Raw genomic sequence first — 17,028 nt, forward strand, 5'->3', positions numbered from 1 at the left:
AAAGTATGTCATCAGAAGAGTAACTGCATGCAAGGCATCTATCCCCCTGTCTACCTGTATGTCTGCAAAGCAGGCCCAGCTGTCCCTGCTTCCCCTCTCCACGGGAACTGCCCCTCCTGCTGCTCCCAGAGTCTCCTCTGGCCATAGTGACTTGGGGTGATTCCCCCTCCATCCATCTCTGCCCTGCCTGGGGTCAGTCCCCACAGCAATTCACGGGGCAGGCACGGGCAGCACAGGTAGGCCGCCTTAAACATCCTCTGTGTCGCGCTGCACAAATGACTGCAGGCAGAGGTACGGCAGAGCGAGCGCAAAACATTTAATAATTCCATAGACAAAGCAATAAATAAGAGAAACAACAGTAAATAAGAAATACATTTCCAGTTGTAGAGCTTTCCCATTAGAAAATCGTTTTGGATCCCAAATATTTCCACTGGAGGAGGGCATGGGAGTCCAGAGCCAGACACGTGTTCAGCTTCTAAGCATCATTTCACAACGCTTGGCTACAGAAGGACGAGGAGTGAGGACGCAGATGGTGATTCAGCCAAATTCAGGGCAAATGCATAGAATCATAAAATGGCCTGGGTTGAAAAGGACCTTAAATGTCATCTAGTTTCAACCTCCCTGCCACAGGCAGGGTTGCAAATCACTGGACCATGCTGCCCAGAGCAACATCCAGGCTGTCCATCTCAGGGACCTTTCCTCAGGGGGAAGAGAAAGGGAAAAGGAGAGGATGTGAGTGCAGCTGGGGAGAAACGGGGGCCACCTGCCCCTCCAACTAGGGCCATAAGGGAACAGGGAATTACAGAGAGCAAGTCAGAGCCTAACTCAGCAGGGCACTTGTGCTGCCATTGTACGGGCTGGCTTGCCAACAGCCACTTTATGTAGGAAAAGTATGGGAACTCCAGGGGTGTCTTGGGCCCTAAAAGTATCCAGCCAACCTCAGGGACAAAGAGGAACCAAAGGCCGAGCACCGGATCTGGGCCAGGTGAAGGCAGCAAAACCTGCCCCATGGTCTTCATCGAGCTCTGAGGCCAGCCTGTCCTGAGTGCCCAAAGTGAAGACGTGAGTGCTGCAGCCACTCAGATCCAGAGCAACAGAATTAGTGAACTTCAGGGCCGAGAGTTCAGGGAGAGCGTGTGGGAAAGCCCTCCGAAGATGTCGGGCTCAGCATCTGAGCGTTCTGAGGCCAGCCTGCCAGAGAAGCCCACCTGCAACGCCTCTGGTGCGGTGCCGCTGGCACACAAGGGGTCCAGGTCTAGGGAGCGCCAGCCACCAAGGAGCAAGCACCAAGGGCTCCTACCGTGTCACGGCAGGCAGCAGCTTGCTGCTTGCTGCTGCCAGCGTCATAATGGGCAAGCCAGCGCTGCCCGTGTGGCAATGGTGTCACAATGGGTTGGTTTGTGATGCGGCCGCCCAGGAGCAGTATAAAAGGGGCTGCGTGCTGCTGGGTCCTGCATCCTGAAGAGCATCCAGCAGAGGACTGGAAGCGTCTGGAAGGGATGAGCTCCCACATGGCTGTCGCCAACAAGGAGCAACCCGCTGTCGTGAGACGGACCAAGATAAGGTTCTGGGAGGATGGCCCCTCAACGCACTATGCTTTGAGAATGCCAAATGTCACCACCAAAGGTATAAATGTCCACAGCCACCACAGGAGCACTGCTGGCAACGAGCGGGTGACAGCCAGCGCTGTGACAGTCTCGGGGCTGTCTCCGTGTGGGGCTGGGCTCAGAGATGGCGTTTTTCATCTGCCACCTCGCTACCAGCAGTAGCAGCACCAACAAGTGGCAGATGCAGAGCGTGACCTGCTTTTCCTTTGCCCTCCAGAGCGAGTAGCTGTCTGGGATGCGGTGGCCATCTACGTGCAACAGCATCTCCTGCTGCGCAAGGTGGGTCAGCACCTGCTTCCCATTTGTCTGTTTGGACGGGTGAGAAGTCCCCTTGTCCCTGGGCTGCAGAATGCAATGGCTCTTCCCCTCTCTAGAAAGCAGGAACATCCCCCCAGAAGTCCCTATCAAATGCCAGTGGGCCACCCGCAAGTGCAGCATGGCTGGTGCTAGGCACTGGTGTATCTCAGGGCTATTCCCATATACTGGATTCCATGAGGCTGCCTCTGCCCAAACTGCTTCACCGCATGTTTGGAGGGCAAGGGGAGGGAGAGGACCGGGCAGTTCCTTCCCAAAGCTCACCACCCTACCCTGGCCTGTGCACCTGAACAGTGGGAGAGGGCACAGCAGAACCTGGACAGGGCAACCTCCATCTCTTCTTCCAGCCTTAAAACCTTCAGTCCTTTCTTTCTCCTCCACTCGCAGGGGGTCCGAATTCCATCCCTCGGCTCCTTCGACATCGTCTGCAAATGGTTCAAGGCTAAGGGTGAGACTGTGATTGTGCAGTGGCCTGAGTTTCGCCTGGCCAGGAACCTTGTGGAAAAACACAACCTTGTGTACGATAAAGAATACCTGCCAGGTAAGAGGAGGATTGAACCTTTGCTGGCTGCACGGACAGGGCAAATGGGGCTATCAGCTCCGTTCTCCAAAGCAAACTGCCCCCTCTGTGGAGCCTGTCCAAGTATGGGCTCAACCTGGCCGGTGACCCCAGCGAGTAGCGCATGGGAAGCATGGGCAGAAGGGCCGCTGCATGACCAACTCCATCTCTCTTGTGTGATTTTCCAGGCCATAGGGAGGTGGAGCCCCTCAAATGCGCTGAGGTGGCCGCAGCCGCATCGGTGTCCTGGCAGACAGGGGAGGCCTGCATATACGGCACCACATCCCTCGTCTCCCACTGCCTGACGAAGGGGGAGAACATTGCCTTTGTCCTGAAGGACATAGGAGTTCTCCTCATTGATGGAACACGAGTTCAAATGAAATACTACCGTGACTTCCTGGAGAGGATCTGTGGGAAGGAGGACCTAAAAATAGCTCTTTCCAAGGTAAGGTTTGGGTTTCTCCATGGCCTGGGCAGTCCCACAGCCCTCGCCCTGCCTGCGTGTGATGCACCAGCATCTGGCCAGCTGCTTGGGCAGGCAAGAGCTGCGGTGCTGTCAGCTCTCACTGCCTTGGGCTTCTCCAGCACTCTCCAGTGCTTCAGCCATGACAAGGATGTCCCGCAACCTCCCTGTTCCTCCCCTGCAGGTCCCCTGGTTGAGGGACATGGTGGTTTCCCGGGTGGCGGTGTTGGCCTCCCTGACGTTCTCCGGCCGGGTCATCGTCTTTCCCAAGTGAGTATGTTGGTGGCTGTAGCCTCGCCTTGATGCAGCTCTCAGCTCTTGTTCAGTAGTGTTTATTCCTTGTGAGCATGGGCATCCTGCCATGGGAACACAGGGCAGCATGAGCATCCTTCCTGCAGCAAGGATGATCATGGAATTTGGCCACGAGATTCCACCCTGCCCCACACTCTATGTTTCTCACCAGACTCCCCTGGTGTTTACTGACAGCTAAGGTCGCAGGTCACGTTGCTTAGGGAACCGTCACAGAACAGATTCTCCAGCACTGTTCCCCCTGGAGGCTTCACCTTCTCTCACGAGGGCTCACTTCAACAATCCACATCCAGTAAATATTCCACATAGACATGTGTGTGAGGTACATCAGATGGGAGAGCTAACGGGATTTAGGTGACATTTCCATCCCATCACGGCCTGGATTCCTCTGCTAGGTGACCCCATTTCCCAGGACAGTCCTTGGTGTTGGGATGCAGTCGACACTGGAGCATAATGGCGTTTATGCAATGTGAAAATCTGCCTGTGCACAGGCCACGACGGTGGGCAGAGTGCGCTGCTGGAGCCCTGGGTCACACCAGCGTCTTCTCCTTTTGTACAGGTTTCAACAGGAGTTCGTACCAAAACCACCTCCCAGGAAACCCCGCGAGGCCTCAGAAGTCCCTCCGGACCAGGGCAAGAAAGGTAAAGCAGCTGCCAGCTCCTATCCATACCACACGCAACCGACCTGTGATGGGAAAATCCCCAGTCCACAATCATCCAAAGGCGGTGACTTGTGAAAAGATTCATGCCAGCTCGGCACAGCCTCTTCTCCTCATAATATGAAATCGAGGAGGCAGGGAGTGAGGTTCCCACGGTGCCCGCTTCCCTGGGTACAGCTGGAGGATGGGGGGTCCTAGGCCCTGTCCTTCCCTCAGGAAGTGAGCCCCTGAAAGAGAGGGGAGCAGAGCGGCCCTCTCCGGTCATTTGGGAACAGGCCTGAGCACCCCTGCATGTCACTGGGCCGGCAGTGTCGCAGTGAATCTCCTCTGACGCGATCTCTCCTCCCCACTTCCAGGGACATTCCCTGAATTGCCTCCCTTGCCCGGCTGCGTCCGTGTTACTTTTCTACAAGACCCGGGATCCAGGAAGAAATCAGGTGTCACCACCAAGAAGTCCAGGTGAGACTGGGCGCTTGGCGCTGGGGTCTGCACGGGGTGTTTCACTGACCTGGCAAGAGCCCATTCTCCAGCCCCACGCAGTCAATATTCGGGGCTGCCCAGCAGCTCTGAATGCAGCACATGGAGGGGTGGGATGGAGCTGCCGGGAGCCCTCCGTCTCACAGGACTGGCCACTCTGCTGCCCTCAGCACCGACCCAGCACAGCCCGAGAGCTGTGCGTGGGGAAGGCTGTGTGGCAGCCAAGGGCCCTGTCTCCGGGAAAGGTAATCACCTACTCAGATGCACCCCTCCCACTGTGTCCTTTCAGTCAGCTGCCAGCAACCCCAGAGGGGTCTTCTACCAGAACGCAGCCCGGGAAAAAGAAAGAGGGAAAATCCACTGCGAAAAGCAAAGCAAAGAAGATGGGTCCTGCAAAGGCAGTGGAACCAAAGAGTTACACAGAAGAACACAGAGCAGTGAAAGTCCCCACTCAAGGAGGAGTGCCAGAAAAGGCACAAGCAAACCTCCAGAGCCATAGTGGAGCCCCATCCCCGGTGCAAACACCAATAGCATCTCTATGGTGTCGGAGCTCTGAGACCAGCCTTCTCCAGGAGCCCAATGACAATAAGTCTGGACAGCATCCACCGGGATCCACGTCACAAAAACTGCTCAAGTTAAGGGGTGAGATGTCCAGGCCAGTGCTGGAAAAGCCTCACAAGACAGCTTGGCTGACATCTCACTCTGAGTCCAGCCTGCCTGAGGAGCACACCAGCAAAACCTCTGGTTTTGTGCCGCTGATGCACAGGAGAACCAAGTCATTGCCATGTCAGCCAGCACAGAACGGAGAAGGGCTCCTCTGGCGTGGGATGTCCTCTCCACACTGATCAGGGCACGGGGAGCCCAGCAGAGCCAGAGCTCCACCTTAGGCTGCAGAACAGGTGAGTCATTCCCATCTTGGTGCCACTTCTTTGTAGAAAACAGAGCGCTGTGAAGGGCTGAAGGCTGCTCGCCTATCCTGGTGCAACAGCATTTGACTCGAGCTCTGTCTTTCCCCATGGGTCAGTGTGCTTGAGTGCCATTAGAAGGGGCAGCCTGTCTCCATGATTTGCCTTGTGCCTGCATGGCTCTTGTAAAAACTGTTCCACGGAACTGTAAAGGCTGTTCTGCTTAGCACTGTCTCTCTCCTTTCTGAGTATTAATCAGAGAGGAGATAAAAAGCAGGAGTGTGTGCGTTTACACAGGTACGAGCTGGTTGGATCCTGGCATCAGGGTCCCTTTCCCCATTTTTTTCTGCTCTCAGAGGACAGAAAGCTCTCTTTTGCAGACAGCTTATTGCCAGAATGAAAAGAGTCCATTAATAAACAGCTCCTTAAGATCCCGGCCCTTTATGCAGTGGTTCTCCAGTTGCTTGTAGTGGCCTAAGTTATTTTATGGTCACTGATCCATCTTCCCTTCCTTCCCGTTTTTCTCCTCTCCCAGAGCTGCCTGGCCTGCTGGAAGTCCTAGTGGAGTATTTCCAGCACTGCCTGATGGAGATCTTTGGAATCCTGAAGGAATATGAGGTGGAAGACCCAGGGCAAAGAGCACTCTGTGGGTTGGAGAGCAGCAGCCGGCACTGGCAGATTGGTGGCAGAGATACCACTGAGCACATCCAGACCCACTTTGAGAGCAAGAGGGAGTGCTCCACGGCTGACAGCAAACGAAATGCTAGGGAAGGGGAGGCTCCTCCATCTGACAGCTCCTCAAGCATTCTGGAGGACGAACCTTGCGGCACAGACGAGACACCCCTCTGCCTCATCCGCGACTGGCAGGACTCTCTGGTGAAGCGCTGCACCTGTGTCTCCCACATCATCAGGAGTTTGTCGTTTGTGCTGGGCGGTGACACTGAGATGTGCAAACACGCCGGGCTGCTGCTGATTCTGGGGAAACTGCTGCTCTTACACTATGAGCACCCAGAGCGCAAGCAGGCAGCCCTGAGCTCTGAGAGAGAGGAGCCTGAGTGGGACCAGGGGCTGAGCATCAGCGTGGAGGAGTGGTGGTGGGACTGCCTGCAGATGCTGCGTGGAAACACGCTGGTGACACCGGCCAACATTTCTGGCCAGCTGGACCCGTCTCCTTTCCCAGAAAGCCTCTGCTTGCTGATCCTGGACAGACTCCTTCACGGGGCAGTATGTCCATCAGCAGAGGCCCAGGACCCATTTCCAGCACTGAACGGGGCTGAATGCAGTCCTCTCCCCTCAGAGCCTGGTTTGGGAAACGCTCAGCAAACTCATTGGATGTTATTCTCACAGCTACCCCCGGCAGCCACTTGGAGAAGCTGTACAGTGCCGTACTGCGTTTCCTTCACGACAGAGAGAGCCCAGTGTGCTGAGAGATGGCTGTGGTCCTACTGGCCAGCTTGGCACAGGGGGACAGCCTGGCAGCGAGAGCGATTGCCTTGCAGGAGGGGAGCGTTGGCAACTTGCTGGGCTTCTTGGAGGACAGCCTGGCTGCTGCACAGTGCCAGCAGAGCCAGGCCGGCCGGTGCACAAGAAGAACTCAACCTGCGAGCCGACGAGCATGGAAATGATGCGCCGAGCTGCTTGGGCGCTGCTCGCCCTGGCCAAGGCGGACGAGAACCACTCGCAGCTCACATTGCATGAGTCGCAGCTGTTGGACATCTCTGTGTCGCCTGCAGTGGACTCCTCGATCTCACAAGTTATTTGTGATGTGCTATTTTTCATTGACCGGCCCTGACAGCTGTGGGATGCAAGACCCTGTGTGCGTGTACGTGAGCGCAGAACTGAGAAACCGACTGTTGCTCTTTATTTATGCACAACCATCTCAGAAGCCCCTGTCTGTCCAGCACTGTCCGGCTTCTCCCTTGGGGGGATGACGTCGCCATTCCCTTTCCCCTTCTCCTGCTCTTCACATTTGTCATGAATCCCTTATTAAAAGAGAGAAAGTTCTATCTACATGGAGGACTTCTGAATTTTATTTTAACCAAAGTTACTGTCTTTTACTGTGAGTGTGGGGAGAACAACTTGTCCCCCGTCCCCCACTCCTTTCTAGTATGGGGAGTTAGTGAGCTGATGACCTGCAGAGTGAGACAGGTATTTAATCCCTTGAGGGGTCTAGGGGGGACCTGCAGGGATCCCATAGGGGTTGGGGTCCCAGGGTTTGCAGTGGCCCCCCACAGACCTGCAGACTGGAGCTCCAGCTCCAACCCTTCCATGGGAAAGAACCTCCTGCAGGGCAGAGCACAACTGGCTACAAACATGTGGTGTGGAACACACCGCCTTCTGTCCCTTTCCTGATTTTCCAGGAGGGAGATGCCCCCTTTTCCAGGGTGTTTCTCTTTTTAAAAAAAAACAAAAAACTTTTCTTCCTCATCTCCTGACCACCCACTGCTCCCAGTGTCCTCTGATGTCCCCAGTAGCTCCTGATGTCCCCCAGGCCCCAAGATGTCCTAAGCACGTACCCAGCACAGCCCCAGTGGTGACCTCCATTTTTTCCCCCAAAATGGGACTTCCCCAGCGTCCCTGGTGCTGTCCTGGAGTGTCCCCACAACGTCCCCTATTGACTTGGGGGCATTCTTGGGGTCAGTCCAGACTTCCTTAGCGGGAACATTTCAGGGCATTCCCCCTCCTGCTGTCCCCACGTAGACACTGTATCCCCAGCCTCCAGGGACAAACTGGAGGATCAGTGTTCAGTGTGTCCTTGAAGATTATTGGGGAAATTCTCACCCACTTGTCCCCAGTGCCCACAGGCTCTTGTGTTCCCACAGCTCCCCATTGTCCCTGGTGGGACAGGGACATCATATTGTCCTCCAGACAAGGAGGTCCTACCAGGCTTTCCCAGATGGGACACAGGGACATCCCAGTGTCCCAGTCTTGGGACAGGTCAGACTCTCCAGCATTTGATCCTCCCCTCATCTTTCAGCACTGTCCCTGAGGCCACCACAGTGTTCCCCAAGGCTTGGGCACTGGCAGGAAAACCTTGGGTCACCTCCAGCTTGTGGGTGACAGCAGCCACCAGGATCTGGAGGTGGTTGCTCACCTCCTCCAACATCTCCCTGATGGTGGAAGCAGCACTGATGGCTTCTCTGGCCTTGGTGGCAGCAGCAGTGCTGGTGGCAGTGGTCCAGGCCGGGTGTGATAGTGAGACATTTGGTGACACTTGTGGTTGATGGCAGTAGCCAGGTGGCTCTCGGATATTTCCACAAACCACAGGGCCACCCAGCAGAGGATGATGCTATTCTGGGACATCAGGAAAAGGCAACAGGTGGGGGGTTAGAGATTGCCTGCCCAACTGGCTGCTTACCTCCACCAGAGAAGTGGGGACAAGGGCCTTGCTCAGGCTGGCAATGCTCCCCACAACACATCGTCACTCTCTGGGATTTGGTGAAGGGCAACAGGTTGGAGAAGAGAAAAGCTGCTGGTCTGCAATGAGATGAGATCACAGCTCCCAGAGTGGAAGCTCTTTCATGCACCTGACAGGGTTTACACAGTGTGCCATGCTTCCCCTGACCAGGGGAAAAGCCTGGAATGGGGGTCCACCAGCCTCATGGCCACAAGAACAACTACCAGACAGATCTACTGTGATCACCCACCATCACCCCAGTCCTCAGCTCCTCCAAAATGGCATACAGCCCATTGAGAAGACAGAAGAAGAGAATTTCAATATATTGATATTCCATATCATATGACATCATGTGAAAAAAATTATAAAACTGAATGGGAGTTGGACAGGGGAGGGGCTGCTGCCTCCCCCACCAGCCAGACCTGCCCAGCCCCATGTCCCACACAGCTTGCAGACAGCCCTGCTCCAGGCTCTGATGGCTCAGGGCCAGTAGCGGGACCAGGTCAGGCTGTTCGTTCCCCAGTGCAGGCACGGAGCCCGGCTGGAGCTTGGAGCAGTATCACTGCAGCCATCAGCCCACAGCAGACCGAGGTGAGAGGCTGCTGCTGGGATGAGTTTCAGAGATGGTGGCAGTTTCCTTGGGAAATTTCTCCTTTTTGTTCATGCAACAGGAAGCTGGGCTGGATCTCTGCCCTGAGACATGCTACTCAAGAGCCCCATTGGCACGGAGTGATCTGCAGGGTTTGGATCTCCCCTGCCTGATCCCTCCTCCTGTGGGCTCACTGAGGCTGCGGCCTGCAGAGCACCCACAGGACATCTCATTCTGCCCATTGTCACAACCAGAATGTGGTGCTCCAGCTGTCCCTCAGAACACACCGCTTGTTTCAAGAGTTGTTTTTGGTGTCATGGCCAGCACACAGGGTGGGACACTGTCGGAAGGATACGTGCTCACGACAGAGGCTGAGCAACAGCAGCAAGGCTATAGGGCTCCTGGTCATGATTGCCTCTGCAGGGCAATGTCATACCCACATCAGCTCCCATCAGTCCCCATCCATCCTCTGAACTATTCAGCCATTGCTGGGCAGCTCTGTGCCGGCCGTGCCCATCGGGGAGGGAAGCAGACCAAGACGGATAGGAATGAGTGTTGCTAAACCCCCTCCGTGGAAGTCTGTGGGTGTGCAAAATGCTTGGAATGACAATGGCGCACTTCCAAAGGCACCAGGTGTGTCCAGGTATGCCCAAGGATGGCAGGAATCCCTCTCCAGCCTCCCTTCCCTGTGCCCTGCTGCATGCCTGCTGCCTCCATGGTGACACATGGCAGACACTTATTTGCCTGCAGATACAGAGACAGCACGCAGAGACTGCGAGAGAGTCAGCTCTGGCCCACATTTTATTTGGTCTCCAAGAGAAGCCAAGCAGGGTAATGTCTCAGTGGGAGGAATCCAAATATTTGTGTACAAGTATGATAACCACCAAAAACAAAAATAAGGGTAACTGTCCCAACCCCAAACCGTCTTAGAGTCCTCTCTGTGAGTTGGGAAAACGGCATTTTATGGCCTTGTTCTCTCCTGGCTGGTTGGTGCTGCAATGCAGTGTGTCCCATTGGGCCAAAATTGTGTGGAAAAACAAGATGAATGCATGGAGCCCATCCTGGCAGTGAGATGCCATGGACAGAAAATCCTGCTCTGGATATATGGGCTTGGCTGAGTCCCTGTCCTGAGACCAAACGCTCAGGACCAGGAAAGTATGTCATCAGAAGAGTAACTGCATGCAAGGCATCTATCCCCCTGTCTACATGTATGTCTGCAAAGCAGGCCCAGCTGTCCCTGCTTCCCCTCTCCACGGGAACTGCCCCTCCTGCTGCTCCCAGAGGCTCCTCTGGCCATAGTGACTTGGGGTGATTCCCCCTCCATCCATCTCTGCCCTGCCTGGGGTCAGTCCCCACAGCAATTCACGGGGCAGGCACGGGCAGCACAGGTAGGCCGCCTTAAACATCCTCTGTGTCGCGCTGCACAAATGACTGCAGGCAGAGGTACGGCAGAGCGAGCGCAAAACATTTAATAATTCCATAGACAAAGCAATAAATAAGAGAAACAACAGTAAATAAGAAATACATTTCCAGTTATAGAGCTTTCCCATTATAAAAATCGTTTTGGATCCCAAATATTTCCACTGGAGGAGGGCATGGGAGTCCAGAGCTAGACACGTGTTCAGCCTCTAAGCATCATTTCACAAAGCTTGGCTACAGAAGGACGAGGAGTGAGGACGCAGATGGTGATTCAGCCAAATTCAGGGCAAATGCATAGAATCATAAAATGGTCTGGGTTGAAAAGGACCTTAAATGTCATCTAGTTTCAACCTCCCTGCCATAGGCAGGGTTGCAAATCACTGGACCATGCTGCCCAGAGCAACATCCAGGCTGTCCATCTCAGGGAGCTTTCCTCAGGGGGAAGAGAAAGGGAAAAGGAGAGGATGTGAGTGCAGCTGGGGAGAAACGGGGGCCACCTGCCCCTCCAACTAGGGCCATAAGGGAACAGGGAATTACAGAGAGCAAGTCAGAGCCTAACTCAGCAGGGCACTTGTGCTGCCATTGTACGGGCTGGCTTGCCAACAGCCACTTTATGTAGGAAAAGTATGGGAATTCCAGGGGTGTCTTGGGCCCTAAAAGTATCCAGCCAACCTCAGGGACAAAGAGGAACCAAAGGCCGAGCACCGGATCTGGGCCAGGTGAAGGCAGCAAAACCTGCCCCATGGTCTTCATCGAGCTCTGAGGCCAGCCTGTCCCGAGTGCCCAAAGTGAAGACGTGAGTGCTGCAGCCACTCAGATCCAGAGCAACAGAATTAGTGAACTTCAGGGCCGAGAGTTCAGGGAGAGCGTGTGGGAAAGCCCTCCGAAGATGTCGGGCTCAGCATCTGAGCGTTCTGAGGCCAGCCTGCCAGAGAAGCCCACCTGCAACGCCTCTGGTGCGGTGCTGCTGGCACACAAGGGGTCCAGGTCTAGGGAGCGCCAGCCACCAAGGAGCAAGCACCAAGGGCTCCTACCGTGTCACGGCAGGCAGCAGCTTGCTGCTTGCTGCTGCCAGCGTCATAATGGGCAAGCCAGCGCTGGCCGTGTGGCAATGGTGTCACAATGGGTTGGTTTGTGATGCGGCCGCCCAGGAGCAGTATAAAAGGGGCTGCGTGCTGCTGGGTCCTGCATCCTGAAGAGCAGCCAGCAGAGGACTGGAAGCGTCAGGAAGGGATGAGCTCCCACATGGCTGTCGCAAACAAGGAGCAACCCGCTGTCGTGAGACGGACCAAGATAAGGTTCTGGGAGGATGGCCTCGCAACACAGTGTGCTTTGAGAATGCCAAATGTCACCACCAAAGGTATAAATGTCCACAGCCACCACAGGAGCACTGCGGGCAACGAGCGGGTGACAGCCAGCGCTGTGACACTCTCGGGGCTGTCTCCGTGTGGGGCTGGGCTCAGAGATGGCGTTTTCCATCTGCCACCTCGCTACCAGCAGTAGCAGCACCAACAAGTGGCAGATGCAGAGTGTGACCTGCTTTTCCTTTGCCCTCCAGAGCGAGTAGCTGTCTGGGATGCGGTGGCCATCTACGTGCAACAGCATCTCCTGCTGCGCAAGGTGGGTCAGCACCTGCTTCCCATTTGTCTGTTTGGAGGGGTGAGAAGTCCCCTTGTCCCTGGGCTGCAGAATGCAATGGCTCTTCCCCTCTCTAGAAAGCAGGAATCTCCCCCCAGAAGTCCCTATCAAATGCCAGTGGGCCACCCGCAAGTGCAGCATGGCTGGTGCTAGGCACTGGTGTATCTCAGGGCTATTCCCAGGAACTGGATTCCATGAGGCTGCCTCTGCCCAAACTGCTTCACCGCATGTTTGGAGGGCAAGGGGAGGGAGAGGACCGGGCAGCTCCTTCCCAAAGCTCACCACCCTACCCTGGCCTGTGCACCTGAACAGTGGGAGAGGGCACAGCAGAACCTGGACAGGGCAACCTCCATCTCTTCTTCCAGCCTTAAAACCTTCAGTCCTTTCTTTCTCCTCCACTCGCAGGGGGTCCGCATTCCATCCCTCGGCTCCTTCGACATCGTCTGCAAATGGTTCAAGGCTAAGGGTGAGACTGTGATTGTGCAGTGGCCTGAGTTTCGCCTGGCCAGGAACCTTGTGGAAAAACACAACCTTGTGTACGATAAAGAATACCTGCCAGGTAAGAGGAGGATTGAACCTTTGCTGGCTGCACGGACAGGGCAAATGGGGCTATCAGCTCCGTTCTCCAAAGCAAACTGCCCCCTCTGTGGAGCCTGTCCAAGTATGGGCTCAACCTGGCCGGTGACCCCAGTGAGTAGCGCATGGGAAGCATGGGCAGAAGGGCCGCTGCATGACCAACTCCATCTCTCTTGTGTGATTTTCCAGGCCATAGGGAGGTGGAGCCCCTCAAATGCGCTGAGGTGGCCGCAGCCGCATCGGTGTCCTGGCAGACAGGGGAGGCCTGCATATACGGCACCACATCCCTCGTCTCCCACTGCCTGACAAAGGGGGAGAACATTGCCTTTGTCCTGAAGGACATAGGAGTTCTCCTCATTGATGGAACACGAGTTCAAATGAAATACTACCGCGACTTCCTGGAGAGGATCTGTGGGAAGGAGGACCTAAAAATAGCTCTTTCCAAGGTAAGGTTTGGGTTTCTCCATGGCCTGGGCTGTCCCTGCCTGCCTCGCCCTGCCTGCGTGTGATGCACCAGCATCTGGCCAGCTGCTTGGGCAGGCAAGAGCTACGGTGCTGTCAGCTCTCACTGCCTTGGGCTTCTCCAGCACTCTCCAGTGCTTCAGCCATGACAAGGATGTCCCGCAACCTCCCTGTTCCTCCCCTGCAGGTCCCCTGGTTGAGGGACATGGTGGTTTCCCGGGTGGCGGTGTTGGCCTCCCTGACGTTCTCCGGCCGGGTCATCGTCTTTCCCAAGTGAGTATGTTGGTGGCTGTAGCCTCGCCTTGATGCAGCTCTCAGCTCTTGTTCAGTAGTGTTTATTCCTTGTGAGCATGGGCATCCTGCCATGGGAACACAGGGCAGCAACTGGTGTTAGCTTCCCGTCCCATCAATAGCACGTGAGGTGAACCAAGAACACAACTAATACAGTTGACTACAATTGCGTTAAATCACGGCATCATTCCATGGAGATTTCCAAGTTTCTCAGGGAAGCACTCGGCATAACCAACGCTGTGTTGTCCTGCCAAGTTTATCTGAAAAGATGTTTTTGACAAAAAAAGGGTGAAAGAGCCTTTCCTTTTTTGAAAGGAAAACCACTGGCTTAAGGAGCAAGATGGTTTATCCATTCTAATAGTATCATCAAGTCCCCATCCCTGCAGGAAGGATGATCATGGAATTTGGCCACGAGATTCCACCCTGCCCCACACTCTATGTTTCTCACCAGACTCCCCTGGTGTTTACTGACAGCTAAGGTCGCAGGTCACGTTGCTTAGGGAACCGTCGCAGAACAGATTCTCCAGCACTGTTCCCCCTGGAGGCTTCACCTTCTCTCACGAGGGCTCACTTCAACAATCCACATCCAGTAAATATTCCTCATAGACATGTGTGTGAGGTACATCAGATGGGAGAGCTAACGGGATTTAGGTGACATTTCCATCCCATCACGGCCTGGATTCCTCTGCTAGGTGACCCCATTTCCCAGGACAGTCCTTGGTGTTGGGATGCAGTCGACACTGGAGCATAATGGCGTTTATGCAATGTGAAAATCTGCCTGTGCACAGGCCACGACGGTGGGCAGAGTGCGCTGCTGGAGCCCTGGGTCACACCAGCGTCTTCTCCTTTTGTACAGGTTTCAACAGGAGTTCGTACCAAAACCACCTCCCAGGAAACCCCGCGAGGCCTCAGAAGTCCCTCCGGACCAGGGCAAGAAAGGTAAAGCAGCTGCCAGCTCCTATCCATACCACACGCAACCGACCTGTGATGGGAAAATCCCCAGTCCACAATCATCCAAAGGCGGTGACTTGTGAAAAGATTCATGCCAGCTCGGCACAGCCTCTGCTCCTAATAATATGAAATCTAGGAGGCAGGGAGTGTGGTTCCCACGGTGCCCGCTTCCCTGGGTACAGCTGGAGGATGGGGGGTCCTAGGCCCTGTCCTTCCCTCAGGAAGTGAGCCCCTGAAAGAGAGGGGAGCAGAGCGGCCCTCTCCGGTCATTTGGGAACAGGCCTGAGCACCCCTGCATGTCACTGGGCCGGCAGTGTCGCAGTGAATCTCCTCTGACGCGATCTCTCCTCCCCACTTCCAGGGACATTCCCTGAATTGCCTCCCTTGCCCGGCTGCGTCCGTGTTACTTTTCTACAAGACCCGGGATCCAGGAAGAAATCAGGTGTCACCACCAAGAAGTCCAGGTGAGACTGGGCGCTTGGCGCTGGGGTCTGCACGGGGTGTTTCACTGACCTGGCAAGAGCCCATTCTCCAGCCCCACGCAGTCAATATTCGGGGCTGCCCAGCAGCTCTGAATGCAGCACATGGAGGGGTGGGATGGAGCTGCCGGGAGCCCTCCGTCTCACAGGACTGGCCACTCTGCTGCCCTCAGCACCGACCCAGCACAGCCCGAGAGCTGTGCGTGGGGAAGGCTGTGTGGCAGCCAAGGGCCCTGTCTCCGGGAAAGGTAATCACCTACTCAGATGCACCCCTCCCACTGTGTCCTTTCAGTCAGCTGCCAGCAACCCCAGAGGGGTCTTCTACCAGAACGCAGCCCGGGAAAAAGAAAGAGGGAAAATCCACTGCGAAAAGCAAAGCAAAGAAGATGGGTCCTGCAAAGGCAGTGGAACCAAAGAGTTACACAGAAGAACACAGAGCAGTGAAAGTCCCCACTCAAGGAGGAGTGCCAGAAAAGGCACAAGCAAACCTCCAGAGCCATAGTGGAGCCCCATCCCCGGTGCAAACACCAATAGCATCTCTATGGTGTCGGAGCTCTGAGACCAGCCTTCTCCAGGAGCCCAATGACAATAAGTCTGGACAGCATCCACCGGGATCCACGTCACAAAAACTGCTCAAGTTAAGGGGTGAGATGTCCAGGCCAGTGCTGGAAAAGCCTCACAAGACAGCTTGGCTGACATCTCACTCTGAGTCCAGCCTGCCTGAGGAGCACACCAGCAAAACCTCTGGTTTTGTGCCGCTGATGCACAGGAGAACCAAGTCATTGCCATGTCAGCCAGCACAGAACGGAGAAGGGCTCCTCTGGCGTGGGATGTCCTCTCCACACTGATCAGGGCACGGGGAGCCCAGCAGAGCCAGAGCTCCACCTTAGGCTGCAGAACAGGTGAGTCATTCCCATCTTGGTGCCACTTCTTTGTAGAAAACAGAGCGCTGTGAAGGGCTGAAGGCTGCTCGCCTATCCTGGTGCAACAGCATTTGACTCGAGCTCTGTCTTTCCCCATGGGTCAGTGTGCTTGAGTGCCATTAGAAGGGGCAGCCTGTCTCCATGATTTGCCTTGTGCCTGCATGGCTCTTGTAAAAACTGTTCCACGGAACTGTAAAGGCTGTTCTGCTTAGCACTGTCTCTCTCCTTTCTGAGTATTAATCAGAGAGGAGATAAAAACCAGGAGTGTGTGCGTTTACACAGGTACGAGCTGGTTGGATCCTGGCATCAGGGTCCGTTTCCCCATTTTTTTCTGCTCTCAGAGGACAGAAAGCTCTCTTTTGCAGACAGCTTATTGCCGGAATGAAAAGATTCCATTAATAAACAGCTCCTTAACATCTCTGCCCTTCATGCAGTGGTTTTCCAGTTGCTCGTAGTGGCCTAAGTTATTTTATGGTCACTGATCCATCTTTCCTTCCTTCCCCTCCCGTTTTTCTCCTCTCCCATAGCTGCCTGGCCTGCTGGAAGTCCTAGTGGAGTATTTCCAGCACTGCCTGATGGAGATCTTTGGAATCCTGAAGGAATATGAGGTGGGAGACCCAGGGCAAAGAGCACTCTGTGGGTTGGAGAGCAGCAGCCGGCACTGGCAGATTGGTGGCAGAGATACCACTGAGCACATCCAGACCCACTTTGAGAGCAAGAGGGAGTGCTCCACGGCTGACAGCAAACGAAATGCTAGGGAAGGGGAGGCTCCTCCATCTGACAGCTCCTCAAGCATTCTGGAGGACGAACCTTGCGGCACAGACGAGACACCCCTCTGCCTCATCCGCGACTGGCAGGACTCTCTGGTGAAGCGCTGCACCTGTGTCTCCCACATCATCAGGAGTTTGTCGTTTGTGCTGGGCGGTGACACTGAGATGTGCAAACACGCCGGGCTGCTGCTGATTCTGGGGAAACTGCTGCTCTTACACTATGAGCACCCAGAGCGCAA

The 17,028-nt window shown here is 55.2% G+C and overlaps 2 protein-coding genes and 1 pseudogene across 2 annotated transcripts; all 3 read left to right on the forward strand.

Moving 5' to 3' along the window:
* The first annotated feature begins 1,472 nt into the window (after positions 1–1,472).
* LOC121113454 lies at positions 1,473–5,913 on the forward strand. The gene is made up of 9 exons (XM_040706123.1): positions 1,473–1,626; positions 1,825–1,886; positions 2,310–2,463; positions 2,670–2,926; positions 3,129–3,214; positions 3,813–3,895; positions 4,269–4,371; positions 4,679–5,288; positions 5,830–5,913. Exons 1-8 carry the CDS (start codon positions 1,500–1,502, stop codon positions 5,232–5,234), a joined length of 1,428 nt encoding a protein of 475 aa, XP_040562057.1. The 5' UTR covers positions 1,473–1,499; the 3' UTR covers positions 5,235–5,288; positions 5,830–5,913.
* On the forward strand, positions 5,880–7,457 carry LOC121113456 (annotated as a pseudogene).
* A 4,131-nt stretch (positions 7,458–11,588) lies between these two features.
* On the forward strand, positions 11,589–16,681 carry LOC121113457. The gene is made up of 8 exons (XM_040706126.1): positions 11,589–11,655; positions 12,537–12,896; positions 13,103–13,359; positions 13,563–13,648; positions 14,523–14,605; positions 14,979–15,081; positions 15,389–15,998; positions 16,547–16,681. The coding sequence occupies exons 1-7, from the start codon at positions 11,589–11,591 to the stop codon at positions 15,942–15,944; spliced, it is 1,512 nt and encodes a 503-aa protein (XP_040562060.1). The 3' UTR covers positions 15,945–15,998; positions 16,547–16,681.
* The last annotated feature ends 347 nt before the right edge of the window (positions 16,682–17,028 follow it).

This window comes from Gallus gallus, chromosome 9, assembly GCF_016699485.2.
Source record: "Gallus gallus isolate bGalGal1 chromosome 9, bGalGal1.mat.broiler.GRCg7b, whole genome shotgun sequence".
Lineage (NCBI taxonomy): Eukaryota > Metazoa > Chordata > Aves > Galliformes > Phasianidae > Gallus > Gallus gallus.